This window comes from Hippoglossus stenolepis, chromosome 7, assembly GCF_022539355.2.
Source record: "Hippoglossus stenolepis isolate QCI-W04-F060 chromosome 7, HSTE1.2, whole genome shotgun sequence".
Taxonomy (NCBI): domain Eukaryota; kingdom Metazoa; phylum Chordata; class Actinopteri; order Pleuronectiformes; family Pleuronectidae; genus Hippoglossus; species Hippoglossus stenolepis.
In genome coordinates this window covers 18,007,885-18,035,593 of record NC_061489.1, presented here as the reverse complement: position 1 = coordinate 18,035,593, position 27,709 = coordinate 18,007,885, and the positions used below count along the sequence as shown (strand labels likewise).

Below are 27,709 nucleotides of genomic sequence, written 5' to 3'. Positions count from 1 at the left end.
GTGACAGTTATGTGGGAACAAATAAATCTCCGGCATTTTGAACCGACCACGAGTCAGGTGTCTAAGCAAGGCCTGATGGGTTTTATGGAAAGGTTTTTGAAAGGTTGCTTCACACTTCACACCCATAAACTACAATATTACACAAACTGTTATATTAGTCATTTAGTAAATTTTCTAATATGTAATTATTTGCTCAAACTAAACGTGCATTTTACCCATCGAACCATTATCTGTACCTCTTATCCTTTATAATCCTGGAGCCAATCTCATCTGACACAGGTCAAATCAAAACCATTCACCTTCACACCTACTGTCAATTGAGAGTCTCCAAATACCCTAACCCCCCCCAGACCGCATGTCTGTGGACTGTGGGAGGAGGCCGGAGAAAACCCAAGCAGACACGGAGAGAACATACAAACCTCACACAGAAAGACCCCCGGGTCGAAACCAGGATTTAAATTAAAAAAACTTGTTTCTATTATGGACTAGCTAACCACTGCATCACTGTGTCATCCCAATAGCTGTGGATAGTGGGGTCCTTAAAGCTTCAGAGGCATTTAGACAATATTTGACATAAATACTCTAAAAAGGTTGTTTGCATTTCAGCCCTTTTTCATTCCCAAAACCTGATTTATATACTCTAGATTATACACATTATTATATCCACAAATATATATTGGTTTATACTACTTTGTAGAGACACTGCTTCCCCTTCTCTTCCAGTGCTGTGAAACATTTATTTGCAAGATGAATCGAACTAATAGCACCATTTTCTGTTTGGTTGAGAAGTGCAGCTTTTTGTCATTCAGCACAGACAGGTGTAGAGCTGCCTTTGAGCTGAAGACCAACAAGCTGAGACGTGTGGGGAAACAACAAAGGAGACAATTGTGTTTAACTGTGCTTCACCTGCCAGCTGGAAATTAATCGAACACATTATTATGAAATGCCAGTGTCACGTCTGCCTCGGCCCCAAACACGAGGAGGAGGAGGAGGAGTTGTTCTCTGATTAAAGCTGGAGATGCCTTGCTTTCCCACACTGTTCTCTTCCGGGTGTAGCAGGGCTGGATGTACACAATTACACGCAACACACATTAAACAGAAACATTACAGCCTTGTCTTCCTCCTTGATCACACAGATGAACTTATACTTTCCAGTTTAACGAACTGAGTGTCCATATGGCAAATATATCACTCTGCATTTTGTGGAAGCCGACACATAGGAAGGTTATGCTCCAGCACAGGCCGTCCAAGTTTAACAGACACTTAAACATCATATTAAGAAACATTCGATGCCAGAAAAGCTGTAAAGCTATCAGGAGCTACTGACAACTTTTAAGGTGGAATAATTTTTACTCAGTGCATGAGTTGACAATGTGAATCAGTTGATTTACCTTAAAGCTTGGGTATAGGTTACATACTTCTGGCATTATCGAGCAATAATTCCATTGTCACCTTTCAGCGTAATGTAAATCAAGTGATCAGAAAACTAGATTCCTGCACTTCCTCTTGCCTCTGTTTCCAGCCACGGGGAAATCTGCCCCATGATGGGAGTCTTTGACCAGTCACAGGGCAGTTCAGATAGGGCGCTGTGGGTTGTTCTATAGCAGCTGTGCATGCACGTCCCTCCAGTGAAAGGTCTTCCCTCAATCAATGGTTTGAAACCCTAGACCAAAGGTCCCCATTCCAGCATTGGCAACAACTGCCACTTCTAAAAGGGAAGTTTGAATTATTCAATAAAGAGTCTAAATAAGATGTAGACATTAAACACAATAAAACATACCTGGGTCATACGTAGCATATGAAGCCTATGCATCTGCCCGTGCTCATCTGGTGGGAGATTTTTCTAGCGATTCCCACCCAATGCTGCTTTAAAAGGCAATATGACAACTTTGTTTTTCTCAATCACGTTTAATCATGATCAATGACATTTTATGATTGGATTGTATTTGTGCAAAATGCTAATATTTGATTTTCTCACTCAAAAATCGTTTTCCTCTGTGCTCTAGCAGCATAACATGTATATATTTGCTGTCTTCACCTCCATTAAATGAAAGAAACCCTTCATATCTGCATGCATGGAAGAGGTAGAGAACATCCAGTCAGACTTTTATTTGACAGAGGTCAAATAAAACCAGTGGCATCAATGAGGAAGAATATACTGAACATTTTGCAGTGTGCAGATTGCAGATGCATTAAATGCACATGTTTTGTTGATTATTTTGACGAATGAAAAATAATCCAGCTAGCATTGTGCTGTGTAGCATTATGTCTTCCTGCCCTCTGATGTGTATGATACCGATCGCAATATGTGATGTGGAGAAAAAAAAAAACCTCAGTCCTGTGTTCAGATTGTCGAGGACGGCAGCGCCACCGACCCCTCCCCCGATGTGAACCAGCGAGTGTCTTTTCAGTTGTGTCAGTTTGTGCTGTGATGATGCAAGAGAGGAGGGGATTCAAGGGAAGGAGATTAAGCGAGGAGAGGGCCGATAGAGAGATGCGTAGGGAATGGAGGGAGAGAAAGAGGTGAAGAAATGAGAGGTGTGGCATAGAGAAAGGGATGAAAGGGGGTCGAAGGCGGCGAGGAAGAGCGATGGGAAGGGGTGGGTGGGGGTTGGGGGGCGAAGAGGAAAGCGGAGGGGAGCCTGTGCTCAGACACAGCCCTGTGTGTTGCCATGGTGCAGGCTCAGTCAGAGCTGCACAGTAGCTTTTGCTGCTCAGCTAGCTAATTACCCTCAGACTGCAACGTTGATACGCAGGCGGCCGAAGCCTTCTGGATTTCCAGGAGCTGCACTGACACAGTCAAGTGCGAATCAGAGAAACATTTACTGCGTGTCTGCAATGAGGAGGAACTCCCGCGAGGATGCAATGCAGAAACATGCAGCGGTGAGCAGCAGCATTATTGAACACTGTAGTGGTGCTCTGCTGTGTCAGCCATGCCACTTGTGTAATATAAAGAGCTCTTCCAGCGCGGGGCTTCATTGTCCGCAGACCGCTGCCGCTTACCCAGAGCCTGCAGATCCTGATCAGCCTGCTTATAAAACCCAATATGGGCCATTGTGGATTAATATTCACCATTAAAATTTCCAATTATGTAATCAGCCAAATCCAAGCCCTGCATATGCTCACTAGAATATCTCAGCAGGCAGGAGTGAGGGAGGGGTCTGAACGAGAGGAGCGATTCAACGACAGACGAGAATTCAAGAAAATTTGCGTTTTTATTTGGGCAAACATCTGTGTGCTGAATAAATTTAGTGCTTTGATTAGCACCACAGTATTGTTGAGAGTAATCAAGTCTGAATGAATCCAAATGTGGATGTTTGGTCATTTTGAAGCTTCTGGAGATTAGAAGTGAAATGTGTCGTTTAGTAAATGCAAACTCGTAGCACGGATATTTGATGTATTTCTCCTGTCTTATTGCAGTGATTCAATCTGACTGTGATAATGTGACGAAACACTTCATCTATATGTGGAAGTGCAGATAAATCCTCAGTGACTCTGAATCACTACCTCAATTAGAATATTGTTGTATTTTTTTTAGCCAAATCTCAACACAACACGCAGACGTTTGTTGAATAAATGGTGAAACAGCTGCTTTAAATTCTCTTCAGTTGAGTCTGATGCATCAAAAATGATTTCCTCATTGACATTTTGATTCAGAACTACTATACTGCTCCCAAGAGATATTTTAAAATATATGTATTTTTGTCAAAAGATGCCTGTTATAATTTTCATAGTCTCGATTTTTCTTGTAATTTTTTACCTGATCCAACAAACAGTCCAAAAGCAAAAGTTGTTTATTTAGAGAAGTTGAGAAATATGTTTTTTGTGTGAGATCTATACCACATTCATCTGTCTAATCTGCTCATCTGCTAAAAATGAAGCTGCAACCAGAGGACAGTTATTATCATAAAAAGTGGAAGCAGCTGAAGATCATGAGAGCGGCATCAACCCTCTTATTTATTAACTTTTGGCATGAAAGAAAATAAGTATAACAAGTCAAATTATTCTTTTCTGTTGCATTTCAGCTTCAGGGAGATTTTTAATATCGAGTGATATTATTGTTTGTATTGATACGTGCTGAAATAGAAAGCTTTTGTTTATCTTGCTGCACATCTACAGTCCCCAGACTCTGATCAACAGTGTAGTGAGTGGCTGGTGAACAGTGTTTCCTCACAGGAACCCTTGTGTTTCAGCCTTAAAGGTTTGTGTGTCTTCAGATCAGCGTTTGGTTCATCTCTTCAGTCGGATACAATGGCCACTCTGATGAAAGCCGAGACGTGTCCTTTAGGGACAGTGTCCCTGAACGTGACCTGAGGTGGGCAGAGAAGAACGAGCAAACCTGGACCCTCGACGGGAGGCAGATTGATTTGCCGATCACCAAAGTGCTACAAACGATTTAAACAATGCCCTTTTTTTTTCTGCTCTTCTGTTTGGCGCCAAATGCATCAGCATATGGATAAATATTCACGTTTTGTTGCGTCGCCCTTTGTGCTGCTTACTGTAATTCTTCATCACTTTCAACACCTACACTTATTGTGAGCCAAAACTCAAGTGAGGGTAGTGAATGGAGATATGTGAATATGTGGGCATTCCCGAGTGGAGCTTATAGAACAGCGTGAAAGCTCAACCATGACGGGAGGATCTGTGCTGTATGTGGAGCGGTGCAGGCCGGCTCCTCTGGAAGGTGGGGACGAATGGTTTTCATTGGACTACCAGGTCAAAGTTGTTCCCTTGTTATTTTCACTACGTTATTTTTACAGTGGATCTCTAAGTACTCTGTGTTTGATCCTTGTAGTTGTATCACTGTCTCATGATTTTGATTTGTGAAGTAAACAAAGAGCTGAAACATTCAAGTCATATTTTACAAAAATCAGTGTGTAAGCGGAGGATTGTGGCGTAAGAGGCAGGACCAGGGGATGCAACATTTTTTCTCGACATTATTTCCTCTTGTCAGATTGGTTTGAAGAACGTCTTTGACCTGGGGGAGAGTGTTTGAGACATCACTGGGTCCATGGAGCAGAATTACAGTCTAATGTTCCCTATTAACAGAAAAAGAAAAAGTCCAGGATTGGAAAGATCTGATTGCAGCTCAGAAAATTGTGTTGTGGGGCGCTCAGGAAATGAAGGAGGATAATGACGGTGAAAGAAAAAGGTGAATGAGAGCAGAGTGCTATCATTGAAAAAGAACCTGAGGACGATCCGGTTTTCCGGTCGTGAGTTTGTTCATTTTTATGTGGATTTATTTTGGCAGCAGTGAGACAGTTTTATGAAAATAAGTTTTGGATGTAGCGATTTGCTTTCTGTCCGGGGCACAGTCTCACACACGTGAGTGAGAAACGAATATCGTGGGTCAAAGTTCACCTCCACGTGAAGCCGCGTTGCAATTTGCTGTCGGAATCAAATATTTTTTCAGTCACACAGACTGGAAGTGAACGAACTGGAGGTTTGCCACTGAAACATGACTGGGCCCTCAGATGAAAAAACTGATTCCACTCTCATCTCTGTCTGTTAAACACTACATACGTTCTCTTTTGGCCTGGCAGCTGCTGTCTTCCAAGAACCACACATAACCTCATAACATGGGAAATAAATGTGGGTTTCTGTTCAAACTAAACTCACAAGATTGTTATATGAGTCAGAGGCATGCTAGCCCTTCCCCCCTGTTTCCAGTCAGTATGCTAAGCTAAGCTAACTGTCTGCATGCTGTGGTTGGTCAAACTCTCTAAAGCAAATAAGTGATTTGATAAATTTAATGTTTAGTGTCTGTGTATAGGTTGGAAATGTGATTTTTTTTTTAGGATTCCAAGAGACTAAGATGGTAAGAGATGATGTACTTGTGACTGTAGTTTTTTAAAACGGTTTTAAAGCTGTTTTCTCAATCACTAATGATGCATTCAAGTTAAGTCAGCTTAATTTTAAGTGCCTCCAAAACCTTCATATTGGGCTTTTTAAAAACTGAACATTATATGTTACCCTCTAGGCCCCTGGGTTACAGTGTTGTTACCTGTGTTGGTTAGTAAAGTGAAACGTCTCAGATTATCCTGTCAAAATGAGACTGTTACCCTGACAACACCATCAGCGTCTTCACAGCGTCACAGGGAGAAAACAGCCGACTTAAAAAACGAGTAAAGAGAGTAAATCTAAAGGAATCACTTCCTTTATAATAACGCCGCAGCAGCTGAATAATAGTTGTCTGAGGATGCAACGTGACAGTGGTGGAAGAAGCATCAAAATGGCAGCTCTCAGTTCTGTGTGTGTGTGTGTCTCTGTGTGTGTGTGTGTGTGTGTGTGTGTGTGTGGACATGCACTGTTACCGGTATAGTCAGAGCATAGGATCCAAAACACCAGAGAGAGGAACAAGCTCCGCAGCTCTCTCAGCTTAGCAACAAGGGGTAGCAACTAGTCAAGAGCTGTGAGGTAACATGCTGCAGTGACCTCTGATGTAGAGGAAGTAGTGGGGGCGGGATCATGGGAAGCATACTGATGACACTCGCACTCGACAGGCTTCCTTTAGTGCGCAGCCTCGCCGTAGCACGTGCGCTAACTTTCATCATATAGCCGGGGCAATGTGGTTGAGCCGCCTGGTGTCGGCGACGTGATCGTGACACTGTAATGACTAATGTAAACGAAAAATACAGTAATTGACATGTATCAATATATCAACAACATGATTACTAGCATTTGACTGTGGCCATGAGGGGACACCTGTAAGAAATAACACTGAGACTTCTGATGTTCCTTTACATACATGTACAGTTCAAAGAGAAGAATAGTGATAAAACTGGTTGTATTTTTATGTTTCTATTCATATTTTGATTGAGTCAATTAATCTAATTAGTTAATTATTTGTTTGTTATATTTCTTGTTTGCTTTTGTTGAAGTGTCTTTGAATTTTTTTTAAAAGCTTATTAGTAGTAGTAGTAGTACTATTAAGTAATCTATCAAGTTACACATGATGCATTCTCTGGTTTCACCTTCTAAATTCAACAGTTTAACACTTTTGTTATTCGCATCTTCATAAACTGGCTGTTGGTCAGAATAGGACATTTAAAACTTCTGGCTCTGGAAATCTCTTTCACAATGTTTTGAGATTTAATGTATAAAATCATTACTTTAACAAAATAAAATGGAATTAAGGTGCAACCCTGGATAAGAGCAGGAATCTATTTTCTGTTGCAGTATAAATCTTGTTTTCTGAAATTCGGAAGCAGGTTTTGTAACAGGGTAATCACACAATTTTACTTTTAGTACAGTTCACCATGACCGCAGTGTTGTCATGGAAATAGAGAGAATTATCACAAGGGTATTTTTAAGTCAATATACTGTATATTAATAAACAGCCAATGCACACAAAATGACAGAAAATACTTAAATTGATGATTATACTGTGATCCATTATATTATGTTATGAGACCAAACTCTTGATGCATGTAAAACAAAAGCATAAATAACAAAAATTCAAGCTTCAAAATGCATGGAATCATTGATCTGAACGTTATGATAAAATCACATAATAAATTTACTTCAAAATATCATCATACTGTCAGAGCGTGAACAGCTCAGGTGTGTTTACTAAACACATCAGTAATGGTTCTGTTTTATTCACAGACACTCGATGTGTCCACATGCATCAGCGACCCAGTCGTGTTCAGACCCGATCAGGTGTCGACAGACCTGCAGAAAGTTCTCTGTAGCAACACTGAATATTTGTTAGGCTGAGTACGTCTCCCTCTGTAGCAGAGTTTGTGAAGGTCAAACTGGCCAGCTCTCTCATTTGGAGCTGCTCGGCATGACAGAGAGGTAAGCCAGAGCATGCTTTCGTAATATTACATAAAGATGAGCAGGGCGCGCTGCCGACAGCTGTGACGAGCTATTAATTATGGTTTCATGAGTGTTCGTCTGCGGCGTGCGTGTGTCGGGAGGACGGAGACATGGTCACAATGCTCAATCATAGCCGTCAAATCAGAAAACTTTGAGCTTTAATGGGGCCGTTTTATGGCTGAACTTAATTAATTTCCTTGTGGCCGCCTCGTTGAAATGAATGCCTGAATTCAGCTGGAGTTGTAGCAGGGGAGAAGGAGCAGTTGACCTTTACCGTTACGGGGTTTCCTTTATTCTATCTCGTTATCCGCCTTTGTTCCAAAGAATGCAACATTGAGCTTCGATGGCGCCTGCGAGTAAATCATCTCTGGCCGTCATGTGTTCATCCTGTTTAGCTCCCATCTGTCACTTCTTCTCTCACCTTGCTTTTCTCCTTCCCGCTTCCCCCCAGCACCGGGGCCACAGTGTGAATAAGATGTTGGGTGCATGGTAATTGAGTAGGTATTGATTGGACTGCAGCGTGGCCTACGAGAGGCCAATTGGAGCCGGAGCATCAGAGCAGCACCACTGACTGCGTCTCTCATCCCACATTCTGCAGGAAAACATAAACGCAGTACCACAAGCGGCATCGGAAAAAAATGAAGGAACGTTTCATATTTAGATAGCCTGAGGATGTCGTAGCACGCCTTGTTCTCCTATCTGCTGTAAGCTCTGACTTTAGGACCAGGGAGAGCCTCCTTTAGCTTTACCTATATGATTTGACTGACTGGGTGCCTCATCTGAGCGGGGCTGACTGTCATATTTCACTGCGATGTCACCTCTGGAGAATGAGCTGTCATGTCGGTGTGCCTTGTCGGGAGAGGAGCTGATGTGGAAATGTTTGCTAAGGAGGAAGGGGATATTGCCCTGTCAGCATGCCGTCACCGTGCACATGCTGAACCCTGTTGTTCTTCCCCCTGCGCTCGACCTGCCAGGAAGACGAGGTTCTGAAAACACAAAACAAGAATAGGTGACTGGTGAAGAAGAGGGCTTAACTTTCCTCCTTGTCTTTTTCTTGTTTCCTATAGCTGTGACGTTATTGTCATCAGCAGGGATGTAGAGGTGAACAGGTCACGCAGAAAATATCAAATTAGAGCCACATTTTTAGTTTTCATATAATAGTAATGTTTTTTGGCATTTGGGGTACACAACAAATTACATAAAGACATTATTATATAGAAGCAGTTTTTGGACAATGAATATAACGGTATTTAGGCCCAAAGAAACTGACGAAGTTAAACAAAAACAAGGTTTCATATTTTGGGAAATATGCTTTCTTGCCAAGATTCAGATGAGATTATCGATGGTAAATGTGAAGCTAAGGCAAGAAGCCAGCGAACTGAAGCCCCTTTTCCACTGGTCCAACAACCCCACTAACACCTGCTCATATCTGGCTTTTGTCTGCAGTGTGAATAGGTACAATCTGCATTCACTCCAGGGTCAAATCATTCTGCAGTAGACACAGGTTTTTATCGGCCCCTGCTCCTATCGGCAGTGATGGAAACGTGACACTCAGGTGATAGAGACTGGGAGCAGTGGGAAACAGCAAACCTGGATTGTCCAAAGAAACAAAATCCCCATGTAAAGAAAAATGTTGCTGTTTCTTCACTTTGGCTGTTTAGCGATTAAACAAACACAATATAAAGTGTTAATCTGGGAGTTTTAGAGGTGCAGGTCTGTGGGTTTGTTACATTTGGACAGAGCCGGACACGCCCCTGCTTCCAGCTGTTATGCTAAGCTAAGTTAGACGGCTGCTATCTTTATGTTTATCTCTTATTTGCAATGATGCAAATAAATATATTACCCAAAATGTCAAACCTTTTAATCATGTCCATCAGAGCTGCTTGACAAACCATGTGATGATAAACACAACACTGAAGTGATGCCATAATATTTGAACATGTCTCCTTTTGATTTAACTGATGACGTATGGATTTGAGAAATTTGTGTGTGTGTGTGTGTGTGTGTGTGTGTGTGTGTGTGTGTGTGTGTGTGTGTGTGTGTGTGTGTGTGTGTGTGTGTGTGTGTGTGTGTGTGTGTGTGTGTGTGTGTGTGTGTGTGTGTGTGTGTGATGTGGACAGGCAGTGCTGAAGGCAGTCAGCCACATCCAGCCCATGGCCAGGCATGTGCGAGCACAGAGCTGCATTAGCTGCAGTGAGAGCCCTGAGAGGTGAAGCGGGGGGAGGTAGCCAAGCGGGACAGCAGACCAATAGCGTGCGAGTACCGGTTACCATGGGGACACATTGATTATTTAACAATTTGGATGAAGCCTGTGCCTCGCACTTGCCAAGGTTCAGTGGGAGTCTTTGTTGCCTTACTGTCCTGGGGGTCTGCAGCCAAGTGAGTGTTGTGTGGTGTAATGCCAAAGGGATACGATACACATGTACGGTGATGGAGACAAGAGACAGATACACAATCTCAGCTGACAGAAGAGCAAGATGATAGATTGATGAAGAGGAAGCCATTATGAACAGATGGGTGAATAAGACGAGGGAGTGAGAGAAAGAACGGACTGTGGCGAGTGAGTTTTCATCACTCCTGGTGGTCAGCGGGGACTTGTTGTAATGATCTCATGCTGGGGAGGCAGTCTGGACTCATTGTCATTGTTTGTACAGGAGCTCTTTGTGTCCACTATGCTCACATGCTTCCATTTATCAGCTGATGGTCCGTGTAATACCAAAGCTACTGTGCGTCTGCATTGCAGGTGGGCAGAAGAAAAACTGTGACAGGAGCCTTTAATGACTAATGTATGAATCAAGAGAAAATAAAGGGATTTATAATTATGGTGATCACATCTAGATTTGTTTTATTCCTGCCATATTTGTCTCTCCCACACGTGTAGAACATGGAGCCACATTTAAACCTGACATTAATATACAATCTGTATTAACGTGTTAAATCAAGGTACAAATACCAGAGTATAGCTTGAATAGCTCAGAGTAGGACTGGATCAGGCGGCCTGCATCTAAATAGCATCTATAAAGCGTGACCATGTTATTAAAAATCCACCCAGCAGGCTGAAAGGTCACCTTACTTGTCCTCACCACCACCACCTCCACCAGCTTAGACAGACCTGGCAAACGCTATCAGTATTAGCAGGAGCTGGGAAATGACTGTGACCTGGTATGCGCCATTTATGTGGAGTAATCCATCAATTCCAACCAACTCTCTTAAATACATTCTGGGATGTAGTCACCTGCGGGCTGAGTGGAGAAAACAATAATTTGCAATAACAGGTGTAAATAAGGTCGGGTTAGGCATAGGTTTAGAAACTCTTAAAGGTCTTTATGGTGTAAATTGGGTTTTTATTTATAGCAAACACCTTGTCCTTTCCATGAGGAGGCCTAACATTTAAAATGTCGTGCCATGTTGCGCCCTGCTTGGCCTTTGGTTGCTCATATTGCAGAGTAGTCGAGTTCAAATCAAGTTTAAAGTCTGCATTATTGAAATTCAATTCGGGATTAAGCCCAAATCTGCAACCTTTTACTGTTTTACCTATTGGATTACATCAAGTTCTCTGACCCACATTCACCTGCGTGTCACTGACAGACATTTCCATCCCATCCCGGACTGACATCAATCAATAAGAGACTGCTTTTGTCTTCCCCTCACAGCTTGACTGTGATCCTCAACCTGCCTCCCAGATACTATGAATTAGTGTTTGTCCTCTGCTCGTCCTCTGTGGGCCCATAACCGCACAGACCTCCTCCATGTGTCATAAAACTTCAGTGCCGGTCAGATCTCCTGGTCTTTAATGAGCTGTCTGCTAAGTGAGAGTATCACCAACAGCGCCAAGGAGGGAGGGAGGGGGGGTAATCCAATCTAATCCAAGTTACCTGAGTAAATTGCAAAAAGGTTAAACAGACTCATGTTGAGATTATTCACGTTGAGATTATCTTCCATTATTCCTTTTTGTTTGCTTGTTATGTGAGATTCAGATCGAGGGATTAACGGCAGCGATCCCAGGCCTGGATAATACTGCTGTTCTTTACGACTGCTGGGTTTATTGTGTTTCAGCCGGCCTTGTAGCGTCAGTGATCAAATCGTGCCGCATCGGTACTCTGTGACACTCACACTGATGAGCACTGCAGGCGTTATACTGTAACAGGTGTGTTTTGTCACATGTGCTCTCAGTAGTTGATTCAGTGGTTTAGTCCGTCACCGAGGGACAACGGTAGCCGATGTGTTGCCCTCAGGCTGCGTTTCATCACTTCTTGCTGTTTGGGCTTTAGTTTCAGGAGCGACTGTCACTGACATGGCTGCTGTGGATGTGACTCTACAGTTTGTTTTACTGCTAAACCCTCTTCTGGATTTTGGGTGTGTGCTGTGCGCTGGGGTCCAAGATGAAAAAAGTGCAAAGCAAAAATGAGAATTGTGCAAACACAAGCACAGACGTGAGCATCTGTTCGACCATATGCAGATTACAACCAAGGCCTGATTGTGCTGACTGTGAGGGAGGGTTGGGAGGGAGGGAGGGAGGGGGTGTTCCCAGCCACAGCTGTCCAGAGTCATAGCACATCACCGCCGAGCGGAGTGGGTCAGATCTACGGCTCCGGTTTATCTGGAGAGCAACCTTCATTACCGGGGAACTCGCTCAGTGACCAGCGTGGAGAAATGAAATGACACCTGAACAGCTTGTGAGGTGATGAACGGGGTTTGATCCAAGCACAAGATCTTTTGAAGGGTGCGTTTCGAGCTCCGCTCTCTCGTGGACGCAGCAGTATGGCAGCCTTGTGCAGCGTCACTGAAAACAGTTGACAAGCAGTGTAATAGAAAAAAGAGTAATCAAATTTATAGTATAGGCTGCTTAGATCAGGAGAGCAGTTGACTATAATTTTCTCATTATATGAGATATGATGATGTATAAAGTCATGTGATATGTTATATATCCCTTGAATATATTTATTTATGTTTGAGTAATTTTGCAACAAGCTTCTTATGCCAACTTCTGATTTAATATGATCAATGTGATGAAGTAACTTTCAGATATTTATTTTATTTTTAAATATTTCAGTTGATACAGTTAACACAATATTTATATTTCAGTATAAATATTATTTGATATATAAAATTACATTTACTTTGAAAGAGGATTTTATCTATATAGCTCTCTATGGAGAAGTATATGTCTGTAAGTAAAACTATTGATTAAAAATATCACAGGGGTGTATAGAGAAACTCAGGAAATGTTATATGTAAAAAAAAAAAATCTATATCAACACATAACAATACAAAGTGGGGCTCACTACTGGATTTTTTAAAACTAATTTGTAATGTTAATCAGCCTTCATTTTATAAAGTTCAAACCAGGTTCTAACATGTAAATAATTAAAGAATATCCACATGTATTAGGCCAGAGGTGAGAGGATGAGTCTGGGTGAGAGGAGGGGAGGGGAGGGGAGGGGAGGGGGCAACATAGTCAAATCAATAAAAACGTAGACAGCAAGTCGAGCTGCTCCAAAACCAACCAGCGTCTCCTCCTTCACACGTTCCACTCGGACAACTCTCCTCTGGCCTCAGCTCACAGCCGCTCTGAAGTGAGAGAAGAAACACCAGGTGGCATAATAGAGTCGAGCTGAAGAGTTGAACTGTGAAACTTGGGTTGGGTTCAACTGATACTGAAACTAAGCCTCAACGCTGCCAGTAGTTAGTCTGCGTTTAACATTTAACCCTTTTGATTCACCCACAGAAAACAAACACCAGGGAGCAGTGTCAGTGTTTCCCTGATAGGAGTGTTTATGTCTCAGAGGGACATCTTTAAAAATGATCCGGGATCAAGAAAACTCTTAACAGAAACCAACTTTTTAGTTGACTTTAACTATTAAAGTCATGTGTTTTTCAAATAATTCAGAATTCACAGAAAACATTTAATAAACATTATCAATTAGAATCGTGTTTTTACAATAAATACAAAATGAATGGGTTATGGGCTATTTTTTAAATAAAATAATAAAAGTTGTCAATACTCACCTCACCTGATATTTATTTTTTTCCTTGTTAAATGAAAAGGAAACTGATTATCATCACTGTTCCCAGAATAAAACGGTACCTCCAAATTAAGCAGATATTTAGCACATATCTGGGGTTGCAAATATATGTATATTGTTAATTTTTCACAGTTGGTCCCATTCAAATTTCCTAAAATCCAAAGGGACATCTTAAAAACATGTATAAAAAAAGCCTTGTATTTGAGAAATGAGAAGTATTTTTCTCTTTATTATTCAAACTGATCCTGAATAATTCTGTCAGTTGTCTAATTAAACAATGCACAAATTATTCCAATGTTACACTTCCAATAACACAAACCTAGAATGAGATATACAAATAAATAAAGCTAATGTCGTGTTACAGTATCAACCGAATGGTGACTGAACAATAATCTCTTGCACACTGTATGTGACACTACACAATGTTATATCTGTGTGCGTGTGAAGTGAAAGTGAAGACGAGGAGCTGATGTGGGATGAGACGTATTGTCCCAACAGCCAGAACACGAGCCAGTTTGTTTTTATGAGGTGACTCTGGAACGTCTGGCTGAGGCGGTTAATAAGCAGCGGTCTCTCTGCCCCAGTCCTCATTGTCAGTCCTCACACCTTTACCGCGCACGCACACACACACACACACACACACACACACACACACACACACACACACACACACACACACACGCACACACACACACACACACACACACACACACACACACACGCAAAGCCTCAGCCCCAAGGGGACTCACTGACTGTTCCTGTGGCATCCGTTCACTTTATTCCCAAGTGGCAGTGTGCGTACCGCATTATGTCTGCATGCTGCCAGCCTCACACACACACACACACACACACTGAGATAATGTGTATCTGTTCATATTCACAGGCCAACCCTCCCCCCATCATCGTCAACGCAGACTCACTAGATGCAGGCCCTTATGTAAGTATCTGTTCTCTCTCTCTCTCTCTCTCTCTCTCTCTCTCTCTCTCTCTCTCTCTCTCTCTGTACAGTATACATGTCTCTCATTCACACTCCCTCTGTGTCGGAGCCTGAGCGTGTTTACGTGTGCGGATGAAAAGGCCTCCTCCTGTTAGCAACATTTGGTTTGCCATGTGGACCAACATCCATTATCCCATTGACCCTGCCCTGTTTGTCGGGAATGTGCCTTCTGCAGCAGCACATTCAGTGTCACAGTGCATGGGCAATTTTACGAAAGGATGATGCTTTGGATTACAATAAATCAGAAATTCATGGTGGTATTTTTAGTTAATAAAACAATCATGTAAATGTGTTTTGTGTGTATTTTATCAATGGTACCAGTCTTCATAGTTATCTGTATTCGGTCTGTTCATGTGTCCATTGTGTCCTATAGGATGTTGGATCAAATTTGCATGCTTCTCTTTTTTACTCAATGTATTTTTAGAAAATGATGTGATTCAGGCTCAGTGATGTAACCAACCATTCTCTCTTTTCTTCTTCTGGCAGGTAAATGGCAGTGATGGGATGTATAAATATGAAGAGATCATTTTAGAGAGGGTGAGTTGCTTGTTATCTTCTTTTCATTTTATAATGTATTTTCTGCATGATGGTTAGATTTCTGTCCACTAGGTGGTAGTAAGCAGTCCTCAGTCATTGAGCCTAAAGAACATGACAAAATATAAATCTCTATAATAATATATGAAAATATTATATGATATGAGGTTTGTTATAAAAGTTATAACTGTTAAATCACTGCAACCAGACACAAGTCTTAAGTGTGATGTCATGTGAGTATAAGGACAGACTAAGACCAAGAGGAGTCTCTTTTTTACATAATCCTGATGCACATGTCATCAGCAGACGCCAGAAATATAAAGAGCTCTCCTGTTCAATTGTTCAGCAGGCACCACTACACTTGTCAGCTGTGTTTCAGCTTGTAGTGGCAGAGCTATATGTCTCTACTCTCATTATTCCACCCACATATAACTGCACCTCCGACCCCTTGATAAATGCACAGTTTCTTTCTGCCCCTCACACTCTAAGTGGCATCTCTGCATGCAGAGGGCTTGAATAAACTATGCAAAGTCACACTTTAAAAGGTCTGTGGGTGTGGAACATTTGGTGGTAAGGCCCAGTGTACTCCACTCAGCTGCAGAGCAGCACACTGGGAGGCCTCAGCCTCCCTCTGTCCTAATTTGTTTCGACTGTTTCTCATTAATTATAGAAAATAATAAAGTGAAGTCTTTTCTCAGCTGTCTTGTTTGCTGCCAGTCTATGGCCACGGCTGTCACATGCAGCAGTGTGCCTGGACCCGCCGGATCCAAATGGGTCCTCTGTTGTTCCAGGAACAGGAACATGGGGAGGTGGTAGTGTCCGTCTCCTGCAGAGAGCGAGAGGCTCTGTATCATGCAATAGAAATGATGCTTCTTGGGTCATCTTTACCTTAGACCATAAATCCACTTCTCTGTTGACGTCTCTAACACTGATGCCTCTCTGTGGGATGATGGAATGAGCATGACATTTTGAATGAAGTGCCCTCCTCTAATGGAGTGCATGGCATTATCTTTTGTCACATGCAAGGACACACACACAGGCACACACACGTGCGTGTCCACAAAGATGAACATCAGAAACGCCTGTAGAAATCCCTGCAGTGGTCTGCATCGATCACACGTTCCTCTGAGATACCAATACACTTAAGAACCATATTGTTCTGACCTTGAGTCCACATTGGGTGCATGTAAATGTGTGTGTGTGTGTGTGTTGTTGTTGGTTTTGTTTTATTCCTTATTGAAAGTGTCAATCATAATGTGTGTGCAGGGGAACTCTGGCCTGGGCTTTAGCATTGCTGGAGGAATAGACAATCCCCACATTCCTGATGATCCAGGAATCTTCATCACCAAGATTATCCCTGGAGGAGCTGCTGCTATGGATGGACGGCTGGGGTAAGTTCCCCTTCTCACCGTGTTACCCTCCTCCTCCTTCCTCCTTCTCCTCACCTCATTCTTTCCATCTACTCTACCCAAGCTCTTCTCTCTCTTCCCTAACTTCCCCTCTCTCATCTTTAATGCTCACTACCACCGTGTCCCGCCAGGCAGTGCTGTGTGGGAGGCAGAGTTTCTACAGCCCTCTGCCCCCTGGCTCTGTGTGGTTCCTCAGATTTATGATTCACTGGAAAACCAAAGCCTGAAACATGCAGAAATTATGATATGGAGAGTTTTTTTCATATGCTTTGGGGGTTTCTGATTACATTGGCCATGCTAGGGTCCCTCCCTGCCTTTGTGCAGCTACGAAACTCCTTTTGCTGTTGACTGACAAGCTGATGTGTGTGCAATAGACAGTTTATATTAAAAGGTTCCCCTCCACAGGGTAAATGACTGCGTGCTGCGTGTGAATGAAGTGGACGTGTCTGAGGTGGTTCACAGTCGGGCGGTGGAGGCACTGAAGGAGGCGGGGCCGGTGGTGCGGCTGCTGGTTCGACGGAGGCAGGCGCCACCTGAGACGATTTTGGAAGTCAACCTGCTGAAAGGGCCCAAAGGTCAGAGACAACGCAACACACACTCAGAGAAGAGAGAGAGAAATATGAAAGTTAATTTGCATGCATCCTTCTGAGTGGAATACTGAATGACGACTATATTTTTTAGGTTAAGAAATGTTTGCAGATATAAGTACGAGGTTAATAGGCATTCAATTTGGAAAAAAATGGACTTAAAAAAAGGCTTTGAATATTATATTGACTAAGAAGCTATTATTCGTCTGAGAGGATACAGACGCAGACTCAGGGTATATCTAAAAATGTATAAAAGCCAGAGGTCATTGTGTTCATACATGTATTGACTTTCTGACTGTGTGTATTTCTCAACCAGGGCTGGGATTCAGTATCGCTGGAGGCATTGGGAACCAACATATCCCAGGAGACAACAGCATCTATATTACCAAGATCATAGAGGGAGGAGCTGCGCAAAAAGATGGACGGCTGCAGACTGGAGACCGCCTGCTAGCTGTATGAGACTCCCTCACATATCGAGTGTTCACATCAAATGAACTCATTTTAGGTTTAATTAGTTCACTGGCAAGTTAAAAAAAAAAAAATGTCAGTACTGGTTACAGACATATGTTGCTGTTGCCGGGCGGGGACAGTATTTGCTCTCTGTAGATGACTGACTGTTTATGGGACATGTTAACTACGCTGCATTATCTGGTTGGTTGCTCCGTCATTTTAAGCTAAGTGAGACATGCAGCACACATCAGCATTTATGACTCTGTGCATGATCGATGATTTATTGTCCCATGGCACGGGCCAATAAAAAGGCCCATCCGCTCAATATGAGAGTGAGAAACACTGCACTTGTTTAAGGCTGCTGTACATCAAAGAAGAAATCACTCATCACTGCAGTCTTTACGTCATCACTTCCATTAACGCACTGTGCATCAACAGATAATGGGCATTTACACACTTTGCCTTTCACATATGAAGAACGCAGCCGGAGATCGTCCGGGTCAAACACATTCACAACAACAGGAGAATGTCCGGACTTCATGTCTGAAAACAGCTCATGTTTTAGGAAATTGGACGAAACGTTTGAGAATTTGTATTTTATTGTAAATTAAGAAAACTCGGCATCTTGAAGTTAGCTTTCAGCCATCATGCTACATGTCTTCAACTTGTTTTATACAGGATTGACCTCTCCAGTCTGCTTGATTTTAGTAAAGAACATATTAAGTCATCATTTCTCATTGACAGGTAATATACACAAAATCAGCTGTCACTGTAGGAACTGGTTCACAGAGAAATACCTGAGATATAAAAAATCTGTGTTAAACATATTTGCCAAAGGAAACATTTTAGCCCTCTACCTTACATAACAGAAAGATATCTGGCTCCAGGGAGGAGCTCTGCTTGAGAGCAGTTTGGCAGACATGTTGGCAACATCCAGACGGCATCATTTGCGGCACAAATATACAGTATAGTGTGTTATCCACTGCAGCGGATCCACGCCATTTTGAATTTTCAACACTTATTTTCACATATAATGTACTGTACCTGCTCCTTTGTGCTCTCACGTGTTATTGACAATGCAGTGAGCTGCTTGCCTCAGGTTAAAGAAAAACTGCTAAAATATGGGATGTTAAAAAAGTTTTGACTAACAGCCGATTTGCAGGAAATCGTGTTTTCAAAGACAAACTGTAAGAAATCGGTAGAGCATCTTTAAAACCTCTACCTACAGCTATTGACCTCTGTTAACGCCGCACAGCACACCAACCTTTCACTCTGTCGTTGAAATGCACAAAATTCTTCCAATACCTCTGAGCTATGATCCATTATTGTGTTGGCTGGTGTGATGGATGGTGTGATGCGTGATGTTGTCACAGTGCAGCCAAGACACGAGGTGTTCAGGTGTCGTTCTGGATTCTTTCCTTTACACTCCTTCTCTTTTCTCGACAATCGTCGCATTCAGGTGAACAACATCGTGCTGCAGGACGTGCGTCACGAGGAAGCCGTGGCTGCACTGAAGAACACCTCTGACATGGTTTACCTCAAGGTGGCCAAGCCGGGCCCTGTGCATCTCAACGACATGTACGCCCCACCAGACTACTCCAGCAGTACGTATCTATCTCATCTTGTTGTTGCAGAGATAATTCTGTTCATACACTGTCTGAGTCAGGGATTAGACTTTACATTCACAAATACATAGGAAGTAGCCAGATAACTACAATAGGTTTACTTATATAAAGTGTTTGGCGTAAAGTAAAGAGTGATTTCTAAGTCAAGCTCCATCAGATTTTTGTCTCTATCAGAGATTTTCCAGCTGGCCTGCATACATTTTTTTGTTGGATCTCTGTTCTCTCCCCAAAACTGCTATGCTCAGACACCCACATAGTGAATATAGTGACTTTTTGTGCACACACACACACACACGCATGATCCTTCCCACAACAACAAGAAGCGCAGTTCTCTGCCTCCCACTGAGTGTGGACGGTTTCTCACATCCCACCTGCTCATGAGAGCCCACGATCCTGAGCTGCAGCATCTCCAATTTCTACACAGTGATTTAGTATCAGAGGGGGCTACTGAGGGCTCTCTGTACGTTCTAACTGTTTGCAGTTGTCTGAGCTTAAAACAAGCCCTTAATGCAGACTTAACTCCCTTAGCTCTGACAGTGCAGCCCGTGGTCAGATGACCGGGACGGGAGACACTTGTTTTATCGTGCTCAGCTGCCGCCATCAAGAATGGAAATGACCTCTGAAATCCTGCTTTTTCATGCATGCACACAAAGTGCACCAACTTTATGGAAAAAAATGTCTTATTTTTTCCTTAATTCAGATTTTTGTGGCCTAGCCACCATGACTATTGCTAATAATATCATTATCACCCAGTTAATTGCTAAGATCTGGGAACCCAGAGACATAAAAAGTAGTCAGATGATCAGACAATATTTAAAGAAAAAGTAAAAACTCAGAGGTCGGGCAAACTCAGACTTTTTGGGTTCTGCTTGGACTTATTATATATAACACTGTTGTGTACGTACAGTTTACGTGTTATTCTGGTAACATTTTCTAATTAGCAGTTGAATACAAAAAGCTTGAAGGAATGTCATCAGGGTTGGAGGCCTTCTAGACCCTCTAGTTTTTGTCCGGATCAAAGTGGTTAACTGACTGATTCCTTACTGGGCTGTTGAAGTTGTCAGTCTTGTGCTGTGTTCCTGATGCACCTGTGTGGTAATCATTCTCTCTTTCCCCCTACTGGCCTGGCCCTCGCTCCAGCCTTCCCAGCCATGGTGGACAACCACGTCAGCCACAACTACATGGGGGCAATGGAGCCTAAACCTGTGTACCCGCCGCCCCAGGTTACCCCGTCCAGGTACTCGCCAGTTCCCCGCCACATGCTCGGGGAGGAAGATTTCACAAGGTAGATCCCAGTTCCTCCATGAATGATTCTCTTTCCATTAGTCATACAGCCTCTATGAATGCAGATTTCACTAACTCACAGCACATGGTTCCTCTCTGGAGATCAGCGAAAATGCCTTTTTGGTATTTGCTGGTGAAGTTGTTGAAAAGGAAACATGTAGCGCACAGTTGTTTGGGGCTACATTGATTTTTAAACATGTATTTTAAGTTTTCATAAGTTTCCTTTTGTTTCTCGCCGCCTCCATTTTGTTATTTTGGTGTTGTCATGGTTCCTTTGACGATCCGTGCACATATTTGCATTTGATGAGGCAGAACAAATGCTTGGTTTACACATTTCATCTCATCGGGGTCATGGTGCTGCATACTAGCTGAGTAGTGTGTGGTGGCTGTGTGCTGAGAGAGGCCTCTTGTCGCTTCTTGTACTTGTTATGACTGAGATTTAACCTTTGACCTTGTATCCAAGTACTGGATAACAAGTAGCATTCATAGGAGCTTGATTGGAGTGTCCCACGAGGCCTTAGGTCATCTTAGCCCACATCTCTGGACGGGGGCTGGATCTCTCTGTGTGTGACCGCATGCAGGCGCTTATACATGTCTGTGTGGAGTGAATGTGTTACTGGATGAGTATTAGCTGTGTGGTTCTGTAATGTCCTTGTCCAAGCTGTCTACATGACTTGTATGTGCATTTGTTGCATCTTTGTTGGTATGTGTGCTTTATATGTGTCCTACACTTGTCCCGTTCACTGTGATTCCTGTACCCCACAGCAGGGCTGAGCCTATTTACAGTGTCATCCACAAACCTGGGGACAGCAAGGGGCCCCTGGCCCTCTACAGAGGCTTCTGTCCTTCCCCTGCTCCCTTGTGCCAAGGTCCACTCCCCTTCTCTGGCAGGTACTAACCTAGTCCATCACGCCTTGCTTAGCTAACCCTCCACTCTAGCTCAGCATTTTGATCTGGCAGAAGACAGCAGTAGGACCAGACGGGGATGGAGTCCACCTCCCTCACCAGAAGTTTGTTGTCCCACATTTACACATAAATCACACAAAAAGAAATAGACAGAAATGAGCAATGGACATTTAAGATACAAGGAAAGGCACAGAGACGGGTGGTGGGTTGATATATTTGTTCATTTTCAAGCAGGGCGTCCTTTTAACTCATTTAATATTTCTGTCTCTTTCTGTCTGTATGTTTGCATGTAAATGTTCCCCCCACCTCATGTCTACTTTCCTGCTTTTATTTGCTTGTGCTTAAAGTGTGAGGCTGCTTTATTGTTTGTATGACCCAGTATCCAACGCATATGCAGCTCCCGCTTCTTTCACGACTTCACAACTAAAAATTGTAACAACAGTAAATTAGCTGTGCAGCTGAAATGAAAAAAACAACAACAACAGCGGATTCTTTCTTGCCCTTTTGTGGGTGTGTTTTATTACACATACACTACTACTGCTGCTTTTCATATTTTAAATGACCTTCCAGCAGTCATTAATTGTTCTTTCATTTTCTACTACTCTGCTCACATCTATTAAGCTCAAACAATAGTGGCCTGTTCGTCACAGTTTAAAATGGAGTCGTACCTGCTCTTCACAAACACATCTCCACAGGAGTGCAGCCGAAAGGGCTTCACGCTCCCACAAGCTGCTCAATTCCATCTGTCAGGATGCTCAGATAAAACTAAGCCTCTATCTTGCGCCAAGTTACTTTCACTGATGGTTAGTGCTGAATACAATAATATACCTGATATTTATGGCAGTGCTTTGGGTTTTTTGTTTCACTGTTTGGCATTGCCAAGTGTGCAAAAGGGCTCCTGTTTTTTTATATTTATTCCCATTAAACCCACAATCTTGTCCTTCGTGCAATACATCACGGCTAAATACCACAATTTTTCTGTTAACCATTGCTTTTATGTAATATGTTTGTGGTAAATGTTGTCTTTTTTTGTGTAGCATAAATGTCACACAGATGCCCATATGTTCTTTTTTCTATGTGTGTGTGTGTGTGTGTGTGATTGAGTGTGAGTGTGAGTGTGAGTGTGTTTAGATTTGTGTAAGAAAGAGGGGAGAAGAGCAGAGATTCTGGTCTTCACGTTTGGCTGTAACTTAAGGCAGGTTGTGGTGTTTAAAAGAAAGGACCGTACAGGAGGATGGGAAGGATCATAGGAGCCACCCAACAGAAATATTGTGCTTTGCAGCGTTGGAATATTTCACCTGCTGCTCTGTGTATGTAAATATAAACACTGAGCGTTGCTGTTTCCATAAATATGATGGGGAGTAAGAGTCTTATCCGGTGCGGGCCAGCAGACCAGTAGCAGCAGACAGTCCTGCAGCTGTCATGATTCATCTGCATGCTGGGAAAACCAGGCCAATGCTCTTAGGTCTTACCCCTCTCACACCCCCATGTTGCCAGCACCAATCACACACACGTACTGTACACTCAGACATTTGCTGGCACACACGAGCCCGCACGCAGATACTTCAGCTTCAAGTGCAATGTGCAATTGTGACATGGACACACGTAAACATTCTGCGCATCAGACTACTCATACATCACAGGTGCGTGACCGTGCACGCACCTGTTCGCCTGTGGTGAGTCTGTGTGTCATGTCCGCTGTGGAATCAGAAAAACAGTGGCATGGTTTTGGATATCATGTTCGACAACCAACTTGATCCCAGTCACGGCAGATGAGCATCCGACTCCATCAGTCTGACAGGCGGATAGAAGACACCTCCCTTCAGCCCCTAGCAGCTTCCCCATTGGCTGCGACCAGGAGGGGTTATTTTAGATGGATTCTATAGTAAGCACAGGCTTCCGCAAAAGTGGAGCAGGCTGGTTGTGAGGAATGAGTCAGAGCTTGTATCGCCCTCTGCCCATCTGCACATCCCCCTCAGTGGTGTCATCACAGACACCCTCCCTTTCTCCATCTGATATTACCCCCTTCCTGGAGGTATGTCAGTACTGTACACAGCTCCCTCTGTGTTTCGGTCCACATTGGACTCGACAACAGATCAAACCTCTGGGATAAAATATGCATGTTTAGTGTAAACATATGCGCAATCACTCAACAAGCAGCTCTCCTCAGCTCGTCATGGCTGTAGTTGTTATATAAACAGCATTGCTTGTAGTTAGGGTACTTTGTTCAGGCTCAGCTTGTGTAAATACAGAAGCTGGAGGACAGCGGCAGCAAGTGAGCTAATCAGTAACTTTATGTGTCTCACACACAAACACAGAACCTTTGACTGGGCAGCACAAGAATTCAGTCATCAATAGCGAGTGGCGCTCTGACCTTTGGTCGGCGTTTCTAAAAGCTGCAAAGGCTCAAAGGGGAATTTGACATAAAAGTAATCACAGCAGATTCAGCAGAGTACTCGTCTTAGGTGTTAATCATTCATCCCTCCAGTTTTATTCTTAGTCATAGCGAGAGGCATGAAACATCTTTAACTGTCTATCACCTTAGCAGTGAATACATTTTTCCCTTTGTGAAATTAGTGGAGAATTGCGGTGCATTAATAGGAGAGAGAATGACAATGAATATCTATGGCTGTAAATGAAGCAATGAAAAGACAAAGCAGCATTTTAATTCAATCTGTATGTTTATCTTTCCATAAGCTGATGTGATCCACTCGGGGAGAGGGAGTGGTAAAGTGCCGTGAGAGGTAGTGTCTGTCTGTGGAAAATGGCGTCCATCTGCAGTGTCCACCATTAATCAGCCAAGCAGAGCCAATTACTGGGCTGACTCCAGGGCAGCGTGACCCACTGAACCCCGCAGCCCAGATATCCATTCACCGCTTTAGGATTGAGCCGCGACCGCCTCAGTTCAAAACACTGACACACACAGGGTACAGCGGTGGGATTTGAATTAGAGAAAAGAGTCGCAGGAGAAATGGCTGTGCAGGGAGAAAGGGTTTTTACCGCCCTATAACTGTTTACATTCCTGGCATGGATGAAAAGGCAAAGGGGGGAGGGGAGGAGAGGGGAGGGAGGTCTTGTGATAGGGAGGGAGGACTTGCATTTTGAAAGAGTTGGAATTCACTCCCACTTTCCATGAAAATGTCCTGGCGATACACATCACACAGACCAGCACTGCATGCAGGAAAACACTTGCACGCTGCCTATAGGGAGAAGGACTGCAAGATAACAAAAAGACTGTGGACTTAAGTGTCCAGATGTTCCACATAAGTCGCTCATCGTCCCCTGTGCAACCACATCACTTTCTGGGGTCGTCAAAATCAAAGGCCTGAGACTTGTGAAAGTCAGCTCGTACAGATTACACTCACACACATTAGCAAGAGTGTGTCTGCCTCGTCTCCAGAGGGCCAGGCTAACGGACAGGAATGCTGTTGTGCTGTACTCGAGGGGGCTGGACCCAGAGCAGCATCCGAGCAAAGTCTAGGGGACAGCAGATTGTGAAAGGCGACCAAAGTTGGATGCACACCTGAGTCCCGACGCTCTTGATGTAAAGCAGTCCCGGCTAATCCAGATGTGAGTAAGGGGAGTTTTTGGTTTCCTCCTGCAGAATGGAGCAAAGATTGATTTGCTTGGAAGCGCTAGGGTTAAGTGTAAATTCTTGGCTTGCAGGCAAATATTGGGAGAGAGCGTTTGTGACAGCCCGAAGAGGAGCTGTTTCCCATCACAGCACACAAGGATGAGATAGGGAACATCAGGCCCCCACAGGAGCTGCTAAAATTGTCGCTCCTCTCTCAGGGGAAGGCCAGATAGGCAGAGGGGTTGCGGAGTAAGAGGTGAGGTGAGCGATGTGCCATAGCCGCCATGTTCACGGTCAACATCTCATCTTCCATGTCGGTGGTGAGGAGCCTGCCTGAACGCACAGTTAGGAAATGCTCTTTCAGAAGCAAGCACCGGATCCGGATCCTAAGGTAACCATGGAGATCTGTGTGCCTTGTCGAGCTGGGATGAAAAGCTCCAGATGGAAGGCAAAGTTATTTTAAGCTTGACTTGTTTGAAAGCAAGTCAGTTGTTGTTGCATAAAGACAGTTGCTGCTTGTCATTTCTTGATGTCTGGTGCTAAAATATCTTGAAGGTTGTAGAAAAAAAGCAAGAACATAATGGATCAAATGTTTTTAAGCCTCGTCAAATGTCCCCGATTCTGCTTTGCACAAACACAAGGCTTCATGTAAGGACTCCTGCAGACCCAGAGTCGCTACTCATGCATCTTATTTTGTGGTCTTGCAAAAACTCTGCATCTAAGTACAGTTAATTACAAATGAGTGCACTTTAACAGTCTGGTTTAACTTTCTGAAAGCACTGTTTTACCATTTAGGATTTTTCCGTTTGCTCCTCATCTCTTCTAATGGAGTCATCAGGACTTTTTCCAGTCAGTTCTGGGTATGATTCTCAATGTTCGGAATGCTGCCCCAGCTGCCATTGTTGGGAAAATTGTCTTAACAGCAAGTTCGAGCTCAGCCATTAGGGATTGAGTAGGAATTATTCCTGGAGACCGCAGGCTGAGTACTGCAAGAGTAGACCACTAATGGGAACCATGCAGGGTTTTCTGTTTAGAAAAGAAACCGTGTGTTTAATGTGTGTGCACATGCTTGTGTTTTAAGCTTATGTGTGTGTTTGTATATTAAGTATGTGTGTGTGTGTGTGGTGGAGGTGGTGGTGGGGTTTGAGCTTTCTATGGTGTGTGTATTTGCACTCCAGTGAAGTGTGTTCCCGGTGGGTTTTTGCTGGACCATAGCAGCGGTTTAGCCTCTCTAGCATCTTAAAGCTGAGGCAGTCTGATTACCCTGCTGGAGGATGAGTCATGGTGGCTAAAGCTAAAGCAGAGCTTCAGCGAGTCTGTCGAGCAGAAGGCAGCTCATTGTTTCTCCGCACATTATTACGAGTGGGTGTTTTAAGTGTGTACATTGCATTGAGACTGCCATGCATGAGCAGAGAAGTGCTACAGCCAGTGACTGACCTGCATTGGGATCCAGACGTGTGGCGGCTTGTGCCATAGCTCACGTATTAATGAGTGCACGGTGGTATCAAAGTGGAAATCAAAAGTGATCCAAATGATCTTTATCAGCTAAATGATTAGAGCATGATTGTTTTGTGGTTAATCATTGTTTCTACTGGTGGATTTTGTATTGTTGATTGAGTAGGTAATGTCACTTCAGACCTTGTTTTATTACTGTCCATCTTGAGCTAATTAAACAAGCATAACTTTATCTAATTCTATCATGATTGGACTGAGATAAGTCATAGAAGACAATAAAACTGATGCAGTTTAATATTTACCACTTGTCCTAACTTTAAAGGAGACACATGATGCTTTTTCTGTTTCTTCCCTCTAGTGTGTAATAGCTTTTCTTATGTGTGTAAAATTTCTGCAAGTAAAAAGGCCCAAAGTCATCAGTGAAGGGAGCGCCTCTTTCCCACAGAAAACACTAAGCTCCAGAAAAGCACTGTCAGTCTGGCCGATACTTCCACAACATTGTGATGTCATTAGACATCTATTCGGACACGTCCCCAAACAAAGCCAGGTAAAGTGAGAGTGGAGGCCATGGTTTCCTACATGCGCTTGATAAATCACAACAGAGTGGACCAGCCAGCCAATCAGAGCAGACTGGGCTTTATCTGGAGGCGGGCCTTAAAGAGACAGGAGCTATAAGCAAGCGTTTCAGACAGAGCCTGAGAGGAGGAGCTGCAGTTTGAGGGAAGTCATGTGTTTTCTGAACATTAGAGCACTTAAAACTTTTCAAGTAAGAACCCAAATTAAAATCCTGAACCTGCAGGATATGAGCATAACATGTCTCCTTTAAATAGAATAATCTGGTGATTTGTGTGTGTTATAGTTTGGATTGTGGAAAGAAAATGAGTTTGATACTTTGGTAAAGTAATGAAAGCGGCGGGCTACAGCTGTTGGTGATGCAGTATCATGGTTCTGTCATCTGTAGGCCTGCTGGTAGCTGCCTATAGTCAGTGCGCTCAATGTTTTGGGATCACACACAGTGTAAACCAAAGGAAGATGGCTGTT

General features: G+C 43.2%; 1 protein-coding gene across 9 annotated transcripts in view; it reads left to right on the top strand.

Moving 5' to 3' along the window:
- The window catches only part of dlg3 (discs, large homolog 3 (Drosophila)), a 77,000-nt gene that overhangs the window by 30,198 nt on the left and 19,093 nt on the right, over nt 1-27,709 (top strand). For 5 of the 9 annotated variants that reach the window (XM_035160584.2, XM_035160579.2, XM_035160580.2 and 2 more), the window contains 7 exons: nt 14,731-14,784; nt 15,331-15,381; nt 16,645-16,769; nt 17,193-17,362; nt 17,691-17,827; nt 19,284-19,428; nt 20,572-20,734. In XM_035160584.2, coding sequence (XP_035016475.1) covers nt 14,731-14,784; nt 15,331-15,381; nt 16,645-16,769; nt 17,193-17,362; nt 17,691-17,827; nt 19,284-19,428; nt 20,572-20,734 — 845 coding nt within the window. Of the gene's footprint in view, nt 1-2,755; nt 2,884-14,730; nt 14,785-15,330; nt 15,382-16,644; nt 16,770-17,192; nt 17,363-17,690; nt 17,828-19,283; nt 19,429-20,571; nt 20,735-27,709 lie in introns of those variants that run through there. The other 4 variants (XM_035160582.2, XM_047340702.1, XM_035160585.2 and 1 more) reach the window with 2 other exon arrangements.